Source organism: Echinococcus granulosus, assembly GCF_000524195.1.
Source record: "Echinococcus granulosus chromosome Unknown EG_S00172, whole genome shotgun sequence".
Classification (NCBI taxonomy): domain Eukaryota; kingdom Metazoa; phylum Platyhelminthes; class Cestoda; order Cyclophyllidea; family Taeniidae; genus Echinococcus; species Echinococcus granulosus.
The window spans coordinates 27446-38224 of NW_020170552.1; the positions used below are offsets into that span (position 1 = coordinate 27446).

The 10779-nt window shown below is 43.1% G+C and overlaps 3 protein-coding genes across 3 annotated transcripts in view; 1 reads left to right on the forward strand and 2 right to left on the reverse strand. All coding sequences in view use genetic code 11, as the record gives it.

The window, feature by feature from the left end:
- The window catches only part of EGR_09867 (hypothetical protein), a gene marked incomplete at both ends in the record, with an annotated part of 5252 nt that extends 930 nt beyond the window's left edge, over positions 1–4322 (reverse strand). Inside the window, 5 exons of the mRNA XM_024499116.1 lie at positions 2125–2275; positions 2317–2344; positions 2497–2660; positions 2698–2888; positions 3380–4322. Of these exons, the coding sequence (XP_024346462.1) occupies positions 2125–2275; positions 2317–2344; positions 2497–2660; positions 2698–2888; positions 3380–4322 (1477 nt within the window). The remainder of the gene's footprint in view (positions 1–2124; positions 2276–2316; positions 2345–2496; positions 2661–2697; positions 2889–3379) is intronic.
- A 457-nt stretch (positions 4323–4779) lies between these two features.
- Positions 4780–6339, forward strand: EGR_09868 (hypothetical protein; the record flags this gene model as incomplete). The annotated part of the gene is made up of 5 exons (XM_024499117.1): positions 4780–4911; positions 4964–5132; positions 5420–5582; positions 5662–5905; positions 5947–6339. 5 exons carry the CDS (start codon positions 4780–4782, stop codon positions 6337–6339), a joined length of 1101 nt encoding a protein of 366 aa, XP_024346463.1.
- A 528-nt stretch (positions 6340–6867) lies between these two features.
- EGR_09869 (Radial spoke head 1) lies at positions 6868–8298 on the reverse strand (the record flags this gene model as incomplete). The annotated part of the gene is made up of 5 exons (XM_024499118.1): positions 6868–6929; positions 6995–7324; positions 7506–7698; positions 7770–8091; positions 8126–8298. 5 exons carry the CDS (start codon positions 8296–8298, stop codon positions 6868–6870), a joined length of 1080 nt encoding a protein of 359 aa, XP_024346464.1.
- Positions 8299–10779: the final 2481 nt, after the last annotated feature.

Consider the following 10779-nt stretch of genomic DNA (forward strand, 5'->3'; position numbering starts at 1 on the left):
CATAGGTGGATATCGGATTGATACCGTATGGATGATGGATGGCAGACCAAAAAAGGATGAACAGACTGGAAATGGATACATCTGATATGAATGTGACTGATAAGTCGATGACTGCGAGATAAATAATTCCTGGGGATATCAATACCTAGGCATCGCATGGACTTAAGTTAGGGGGGAAAACCAAGGCAGGATGAATGGAAGCATAGATCTTAACAGAATGGACGGATCAGTGATGAGTGGGTACCGAAAGGAAGGAATAATCTGGAATGGATGAATAAGTAGATCAAGAATTGATGGAGAGAAATGAAGGGGGATCAGAGGTGGAAGAATGGTCTCGGGATAGAAAAGGAATGAACTATGGATGGTTAAATCACTCCTAAACAGATGGCCTGATGAATGGATCGAGGAATGGTGGACGGAACAAGGAATGAAATGATGGATGAGTGGACAAGTGAGGGGTGAACTTATCCAATGACAGCGGATTGATGGGTCAAAGGTGGAGGGACTGATGATGGATCGAGGAAAGCTTGGTCCGAGAAGCGTTTACAAAACTGGGTTAAATGAACAGATGACATCAGAGATGTGTGGAAGCATCTAGAGGGAATGAATAAAAGTCGGAGGAACCAATGATGCCAGGACGGCGATGACGATAGATCCAGAAAGGACAGATGGATTCGAGATGGAAGGACTAACCCAAAGAGGCGAAAGAAAAACGCGAGAATAAATTACCGAATTAGAACTGTCTAGAATGAAAGGTTGGGTGGGATGGATCTGGAACTAGTGACAGGAAGGATCAGAGAGGTAAAAGAGTGGAAGAGAAAGTGGAGCACCGTATCTGCAACTGATTGGCAGGTGGACCAGGAATGAACCAGCCACGAGTTGAAGGGAAAAATCTGCGACTATAAACTCACCCGGAAGGAATTCTTGTTACGAGACTGGAAAAATGAGCGGATCAGGAGGTAGTGAATGAAGTTGGAAAAAAAGTAAACGAGTCTCCGAGACCTCAATAAATCCACAATAGCCAGATATTTGGATATTTTTAAAAAAGCCTCCAAAGCAGATGAACAAGTAGGCAATATTGATGGAAGGAGGTAAAGGGAGGAGAATAGGTGGGCGATGGGGAGGGCCATTAAATCAACCTTCTCCCCCGCTGGTTGCTCACATGATCACCCGCCTACTCAGAGTGAACCCATGTGACACATCACTTTCGTCGTGAAAAATCACAATTGGCTTTTTTTCCATATGAAAGCGATCAATTCAGGGAATAACATTGAGAAAGTCGTTCTATAAAACGGTTTTTAGCTTATCCTTCGTTGACACATGCAATCCAGCAGCGCCTGCGATCCTATTGGCTGTGCGGAGGATCCATACGCCCTCGTCCCGACTGACAACAATGAAAGTGTAGATGGGATCACTTTAAAGTCACCCATCTGATAGGCAAATGTCAATTTTCAGATGCAAACTTTAGCGTCATCACACCTTCAAGAGTTGGAAGTAACAAGGTGTTCTGAATCTACAAAAGGGTTTCAACGTACCCTCGGCCAAAAACTTCACTTCCGGTGTGGTAGGTATTGCGCGTGAGTGGGTGGGTGGGAAGTTATGATGTTGAGGTGTGTAATAATAACTGGGAGAGAGGACCAAGGCCAACACTCAAAACGTGACAGAGGTGCCAAGCTACGTCCAATGTGGGCGTAATATCGCACGGGTATTTACTTAGTCAGTGTTATTGGCTGTGCTTATAGCTCTAGCATAACAATTTCCAGCCACGCCATAGCGCGCCGGTACAGAAATATTAGCATCACATGATTTTGCTATACGTAGCAGACAAACTAACTAGCAGACAGTTGTACGCCTAGCATTTATTTTTTTGCGAATACAAAAAATGAAAAGAATAGCAAATATTAGAAGTAGACTAAAGAAACGGGAATGCATGTGGTCGCCGACTATAATCAAGCAGCGTATAAAATTGAGTGAAGATGTCGATAACTTGAATTCACGCAAATGGAATGGAAAATGGGCAACAACCAATTCACCGAGAGAAGAAGCTGGCTGCCCAAGGATAAAATAGACTGAAGCCCGGCAGATAAAAGGGGATGGCAAAAACTGCATACTATTCAAACTCACTAGCAAAGCCGGGAGGTAGTGGGGGAGCAGCCATCGCGGGCTGAAATGGAGTAGCTCCAGCAGGAGGTCCGTAGGGCTGGTAAGGTCCGGACTGAACCGGACAGGTTTGCTGTGGAGTTATCCCAGGATTTGTTGCCATATTGCCAAATAACTAAGAACGAATAGACATGAAAGAGAACCAATCTGGCTTACTAAACGGTTTACTGAGTCCATCCATGAACTAAAAAAGGCAAAGGCATTGTAAGGGCAACTAAGTCACTAGAAAGTCTAGTTGTCTATTTCATTTGCTGAGACAGCGATCATGGTACCTAAACAATGATTTATAAGTATACACCAGTATAAACCATATTTTCAAGGAACACATGGTCTTACGCCATTTCTGCTTGACTTGAACATCTGAAAAATGAGACAGCTGTTCTTTGGTTTGCCTCATGAGGAACACCGAAAGATCGTTCAATATCAGATTCAGAAAAGGCAGACGGTTTGCAGGGGACTTGGTTCAGAACAGGTCCAAAGGCTAAAAACGACGAAACAGCCTAAACAAACAGCATTTATTATTAGAAATAATCCGACCTTTACATCCAAACTACGTTTAGGAGTGGATGAGCTTTTGGAATCAAACCATTGGAAGCAACCATTGCCAAGTAGTTTTGCGTAAACAGGACAGAACGCCTTCTTCCCGTCAGACCACTTCTCAAGGGAACCCTCCTTAAGGACCGAATACATTACCCAGCAAATATGGGCCGGTACACCCCCCAACACGACTTAAATACGTCACTTCAAAGTGAACACTTAAAACAAATCATGTTGGTTCATTATTATACATATTTCAGCACGTAACGAAAGAACTAATTCTTGGGAAAAAATTTATTTGTACTCCATAACTTTAGTTTAAGAATTAAGTACATGGCGATTTAAACTTGTCTTTTCTCATAAAATACAAAAAAAATATTCTTGATGAATGACGTTGACAAAATGCAAAAGAATTTCTTACTATTTAGTTAGCCTTGGGCTACTAGCGGTTTTCATTTTATCAGTTAAAAAATTCGTAAGCTTACTGGAAATATTTTGACAGTACTTATGAAGATTAAACCTAGGCGCATGTCAGTCGCATCTTGCACTAGACACTGAAATCTCGAACAAATCAACAGTACCTGTATAAGAATGTTAAGTGTATGTAGCATCTGTTTCTGTCAGAATTTATGTCTTCTTCAAAACACATATGACCAAGTACTTTTGTCAGTTTACTTTTTACGTTGACAGTCTGTACAAGTACAAGAACTATTAAATTCCACGTCCGAGTATTTCCGTAGTGTGCTGTCTGTAGTCACGCACATCGATTCACTCGGCCGGGTCCGACAGTTGCTTCGCGGTGTCTTCCTGGGCAACCTTCTAGTATTCTTCGTTTCTTTCATCGGTTTCGTTGAAAATGCTGAATCTGTGGTTATTTGATCCAGTGTCTCCGACGTTGTGAACGCTGTCCGAGATAGTTCAGACCTTCGATCCGCCTCAACAGTCACTTCACAAGTCTCCATGTCCCCTTCCACATCGACATCTTCCACTGTCACCACCGTTGTGCAACTGGAATCATCACCACAAGCTCTATTTTGCATCCGTTTCGATTTTGTAATTTTGTAGTCTATCATAACCTCTTCATAAGTTCCCAAAGTTTGGACTTCGACATCTCTCAAACTTGTGATCTCATCCTCTTGAACCTGCGTACTGCTATTGAACATCATCCGATTAACCTCACATATCATCTTCGGTGAACATCCGGATCGCTGTCGACAGAGGTACCAACGATCTCGTGTGTACACCAGAAACGTCGCTGTTTGTTGCGATTTGGTGTAGGTTCGACACAGTTCCCGACTTGCCGAGTGGGACCTAACAATGCGTACTCCCACCCTTTCATGCCGATTAGCGTCAACTACTTCTTTCAATCTAACCTTTTTCACACTCTCGAAGATATGCTGATTGGAAGATGAAAGGGTGGGCGACGACGAAGGGGATTCCGGGCTGGAGGGTAAAGCAGGTACCACCTGAGTTGAGGCATTATGAGATGCTCGAATTTTGGAGGTTTTACCACACTGCAGGAAGCCGTCAAGCACTTGACGTTTAGGTACATCGTGTCCAACAACTGTGTAGAACTTGGCTGAGAACCAGCCTGGTTGAAGGGGATCCACTGAGAGGGCGAACATTAGTTGGTTGACGGTAATCACGTGATCTGAAGGCCGTTGACGTGAGGAAGGCCGGACGGCCCTTAAACCACGTGATCGTGTTTTCCTTTCCAAGCATTAGAATTCATTCACCACTAGCCAATTTAACTTTTAAGTCCGAAATCCTCGTATCCATCCATCCACCTAACCATTCATTCTGTGTCAGACCTACCTGGCATGGACCCAGTTTTACATACTTTCTGGTTGTAATGCTTAAAGTGACAACTGCGTTACCTGCTTTGTGGACCAAGCCTTTGGATTAAAGCATCCCTCATTTTCAAGCATCCCAGCGAGGGCTCAAACACCCGCCTTCAATTCGCCCCCTCCCCGCACACGCATTCACACCGCGCGCCCGATTTAAAGCTCGCGCCTCCTTTAGCAGCGTATCGATTTGTCTCTTGTCCGGCGCGTGAAGAGGACAAAAAATAGGAAGGGTAAAATGACCACCACCGAGTACACGACTTGTTGTTTTCCCGCGGCTCGTTCACCCGTCGACTACTGCTTCAAACCGTGCATTCGTCCCAATTGGTGCTCGAAACCGGGGCTCTGGGACCCTCATGCCGTAACGGAGGTAAATTTGCATTCATCTGAGCCGTTCCTTATCCCCCTAACTTTTCATGTAGATCTGTTTGCCCATTTTGGCGAGATCCGTGTACTCTGCTACGAGGACGATGCATCTGGAGAAGGCGTCTTTCGATGAGCCTTGTGGCCGAAGAATACCTGATGGTGATATTTGTAGAGGCATAACGATGTACACAGAGCCTTGGCATAGGGAGGACTGTGTTGAACGAGGTAGTTGTTGGCTCTTCGCCTACTGAAATGTGATTTGAATGACATAGAACGCCATCATCAATCATTAGGCATTCATACGTTAGGCAAATGCGAAAGAGGCAACGGCAACCCATCACATCCTCCACAGCCATGGAGATTACAGTGCCTGATGACCTTAAGTCCGTCCATGTATCCAATCGTCCCGTTATCCATTCAACCGTATAAGAATCTATCGCCTCACCTGCCTCTCTGTCTCCATATTTGTCCACATCCATTATTGAAATTCCTAGTTTTCTTCGCTTTTGCAGCTGTTCAACGCTACATATGCTTCCCCTGCAAGATGGAGCTCACTGAATGCATCGACTTGAGACCGGAACGAGCTCTGGCTGTGCTTCTCTCCTATCTCAAACATCGTGGACCCTTTCTTGTTTGGATTTATCGTGGAAAAGAAACCGCCTATAATATTGGAAGGTACAGTTTGCCATTTTTTGAACACAATCTACCTTATTTTGGACTAAAATCGCACAACCGCCCCTCTTCTTCTATACAGACATCTGCCAAGAACGGTTATTCAATTCTTGACCCACCTTCCAGAGGTTGAAATGAGTGCAGCAGTTGCAATTGGACGATATTTAAGCCACCTTCTACGAATTGCCTATGGACATCGAATGATGAATATGCGAAAGACTCTGGCTACAGTTTGGGGTCCTATCTTCCTCAAGGTCGAGCCTGCAACCGATATAAAACCACCTATTCGTATGACTGAATGCGAGAAATTTGACGCAGCTGTTGAGGTAAGCTCCAGGTCTTGCAGGTAAAAACGAAACGCCTTTAGATATTCTCTCGAATGCTGGAAACTGTTCCTTGGCATACAGTGACACCCTTCCAGAAGGTCACACTTTCCATGCTACCCAACGATCCCTGCAGCTTCATGACTACCAACAGCATTCGCAATGACTGCGTTCAGGAGCTTATGAAGGAGCATCCTCATGCTAAAGGCGCTCTCGCTGACATTCTTCTCTCTGAAGCCATAGAAGAGGCCAAACAAGTTGAGGAGGCAAAAGAGGAGGCGAAAATTTGTGAAACCGAGGTTGAGAAAGACCTAGGCTGTGTCACAAACGATGTCTGTGTTTATCATGAAGCCCCGTTGAGTCGTTGCCCACCAGATACGTGTGACTTGACCTATGGAGCGAGGACTCGACTGCCACAACAGGACAAGACTTCGTAGGGAGACGAAATAGGCGATGCACTTTTTCCTAAGGAATTTAATATTAGTCTTGCGATAGCGTTGGTGTTGTCTGTTGTTTTCATTAGGTAAGGGGGAGGAACCAATCAGTTACGTAGATGGTGCTGCTTGTTGCTATCATTGGATGAAGAGAAGAACCAATCAGCTGTAGGCACTGTGCTGATTGGATTGTTAGCTATCAAATCTGTACTTTATTGGTGATCGAGAATAGCTCCAAGTTCTTGTCAGGAAATCGGAGGGTCGTAAACTTAAAACCTTAGAAAACACTTTTTCCCTTACTACTTTACCGCAAATAGGAATACGTTCATGGTATAGATTCAACATTTCTAGGTGCTTTAGGTTGGGACTCAGTGGGACTTTTTTCGCCACTATCCCGAGGGCATCCTAATCCACAGATATCTAGACGGAGGGTAGTGAGATTAGTAGACAGCTGTCATGGTCTGTGACATGGTCATCGTATCATCCACCTTTATACGCATGACCCAAGAGTCTCTGCCTGACCTGAACGGGTCAACATTCCACACCAACATGGATAAACAAGGAAGCAGTAATCAAACGCCTATATTTTTGTCCTTTAATCGATAATAGAAGATTATGGGTGGAAGGTGTGCTTATTCCATTGTAGAAGGCTCCTCACTGACCTCCGTCTCCATCTGTTCTGTACTCTCCATCATTACCGTGGGCTCTGCTTCCAATGAATCATTCTGTATAGTTGACTCATTTTTCTCATCACCTTCTTCAACTACCTCCTTACTATCAGACAAATCTGGTAATTCTTCACATAGAGCTTCTACTGCCTCATTATATGCATTGTTAACGTTTTGAGGATTATAATCATCACAAGAAACAACATTAACAGGCTTTTCTGTACAGGTGGAGTCATTTTCATTAACGCGTTTAACTTGAAAATCTTCACACGACGGCTTTTGGCTACTGCCTAAGATTTTCTTCTGGTTTCGACTCGGTACTTTAAAAATAAACAGATAATATATCAGCGAGAGTCTTGACAACACAAAATTAAACCAACAAATCAACACAACCCAGTATCTTACATTTCTTTATCAGCTGATCGTACTAAAAACAATTATTTCATAATCATCACAACAAAAGGGTGAAAACCTGGCTACTGACTTTATAAATAGGCTTACTTTCGCTAACATCCAGCTCAGTAGCTGGTTCGTCAACTCTTGTCAGTTCAATAGACCTTGCACGCCAACGGGAGACGCTAAAACCTTCATCCTCTCCTTTTCTTTTTTCCTCTAGTTCACCAGGAAGGATTAAGTAATCACCGGTTTGTTGGCAATTCAATTTGTCAAATACATATTTCCCTTCACCAAAAAGCTGCCAAAAGATACAGATTATTAAATAACACAGTCGTTTAGTTGACACCACATATAAATTGATTGACTTACTTGCCCTTTTCTCCAGGTTCCAAGAAACCGATACTTTGGGTTGATAACCTCCCCTGAACCATCCATTAACCCATCCCGCCACACCCCAACAAATTTACAGCCAGTAGCTGCAAAAGTGTAGGTTCCTTTGCCATGGCGAAGGTGGTCACGCCATTCTCCTTCATATTTGTCCCCGTTTATATAGTAATAAGTTCCATAACCGTTTCTTTTATCATCCACCCAGTAACCCTCATAACGAGAACCATCAGGATAATAGAACGTCCCTTGTCCATGTTTGTGATTATCCAAATATTCACCCAAGTAGCGAGCCCCATTTTTAAATCTGTTGTAATAACATTCAGTAAACTATAACTTACAAGTAATAGCCTTTACCATTTCTCAGCCCATTTTCATACATGCCTTCATAAGTGTCGTGGTTAGGAAGAATAGTCTTCCCAAAACCGTGGCGTTCCCCTTTTTCATTTCTGCCTCCTTCGTAAACTCCCAAGTAGACTTCATCTTCCTCCTCCTCAATATCGCCTTCAGACATGCTTGCTTAACAGTATTTTTAATTGCAAATATCGAAACATAGAATAGCAACTAAAGTTATAGCTACGCTGGAAATTGATTGGTTCAAACAATATCCAGATTATTTTCTAAAATCAATATGACATCCTAACAACATTTTGCAGTAATTCTAACTACAGTCTTCTAAAAAATATAGTTCTAGTAGTAAAACAGGCTAATTTGCCTCCAAAAAGGTTATGTAAAAGTGATTTTTAGTACTAATTGCTTTAATACAATGCCGTTATGTGAGCCTATTTGACGCCTAACATAAAATATGTAAAAAAAACTATCTTATGGGCATTTGTTTCTAAGTTAAAGGGCGAACTATCACAGCCTTGTGCTTTAAGCAAGTTCTGTTTACTCGAACTACGTCGTCGAAGCATTCGGTGAGTAGATTGAGTAAATAAAGGCATCTCGTTTTTAACTTGCCTAACGAAAACTCATGAATTATTAAAGTGTACTGGAAGTCAGAGTATGACATCCCCTAGGGGGTTGATGTAAAATGACCTCTTTGCCAACTGAAAGGTAGATTCAAAGAAATATGTATTACATTATGCCAAAATACGTGGAGTAGTTAGATTTTTGTTAAACTACGAGAGCACCTGATTTGCAGTGGTTTACATTTCCTTTCTGCGGCATGGCCTTTAAACCATGCCACTGGTTTCCCAGCTTTTTTGTACATTAGGCACTTACGTATCTCCAGAGCACTTTAACTTTACGTGACTTCAAGGGAGTCTCAGGGCGCTGTTAGCGTGTCTGATGGACTAGTTCAACTATTTCCGCAAATACTTTTGCTCACAAACGCTTTACGTTAGCACCTTGCAGACACAAGCATTAACATTAGTGGTGCCCTTCGATATAGCCCTGCCAGTGCGAGAAAATATTATCTCAAAAAACAACCAGAAATTGACTTTATGGCTATGCTTGTTAAGAAAAATGCAAAACTCGATTAAAAATGATTGTGTTACTTATGCAGATTAGAACTAATGGTAGAGGCGACAGTTTGAGAGATGAAGGAGTTAACATCTAACTACCAATTAGTGAGGAAAACTGGGTTAGATTTCTGCTAAAATAAGACTTGTAAAGTCTGGGGTCTTAAGACACTTTCTCTTTTGATTCTATATCTGTAGACTTGATTGATAGAGGGCAAAAATTTAGGGGTTTCGAAGAAGAGTCTGCCCTCCTTTAGCTGCTGTAGAAAATTTGCTTCCCGAGATAGCAAATTGGGCATAAATCCAAACACTAAACCATTGTTCTAATGTGTATTTAACTGGACATGAATTACTCAATTTTTTCCTGTTATGCCTATCTTTCTCAGTCTAGGAGGCAACGACCTGAGGTAAATTGAGATATTTCACGGTGACCTCAAATGTGTAATTAGTTCATTTTTTTTCCTCCTTCCGACTCTGCCTTCACGCCCTTGGGAGGAGCCAATTTGTTAAATGAGGACATTTTTTATTAACTGGGTGTTATAAAGCTGGTGCAGAGGATTGCAGCTACATTGGTTGGGAGTTTGCTCTCGCCCCACGGACCAAGACCGCCCGCTCAGTCACGCGAGTCGGATGCATTTACCGCCTCTCGCTCCGAGGGTGTATTTAAACAAGCACCGTCTTTGGTGCTACCCTATGGGCGGCGGCTACATGTGCCATTTCCGGTGGTTTTCTTTCCTCCTTAACTATGCAAGCGTCGTCATTTTATCCGACCGGAAGTATTCCCCTGTTCGGACAAATCTCTCTGCGGTCTGGACAAAACGCAGAACGTAGAAGCACTCTCTCCATTTTCACAGGATGTCGACAAAAGAACTTTTTCGTATCTGACTTTGTAACAGTGAATAAATTCTAAGTCCTTTCTCAAGAGAAACGTAACGTTTGAAACTGCTGCGATCAGTTTTCCGGTCTCACATCTTCAAAATCAGGTCTCCAGCCACATGGATGTAAACTTGCTTTTCACCTTCACTGAAGGTTGCCGGATTCCTCGCAAAGGCGTAGTGGAGATTTGATGTAGGACTCAAGTTACTTTTGAGGGTTCTACCATGGGTAGGAGACCATAAGCAGCCTCGTTACCAATTCATGGAGGGTCTGGTATCAGAGCCGATAGTACTAGCCCACGGAGGATGGAAAAGGTCAACTTAATGCTGTTCCTCTGAGTGCTGGTCTTCGTAATCCAGAAGGAAAACACGGCCCTGACTTTCCACCTTTTTGTGGTCAGAATGAACCCTCTAGAAGCCCAGTCCCAGTGATGGAGGCAATTGCAAAGAGGGGAAAGCGGTGCTACTACTGCAGCGACCCACAACAGACAAGACATAACAAGGCCTGATTAGTCGGTAAATAAAATACACTTTTATTCCACCACACGCGCCTATTCGACCTTCAATGAAGGTCTGCGCACATCTCATGCGCGATTACTGGGACGAATGAATTGACTAGGAAGGGGAGTAGGAAGAAGGTGACGAAATGGAAAACCT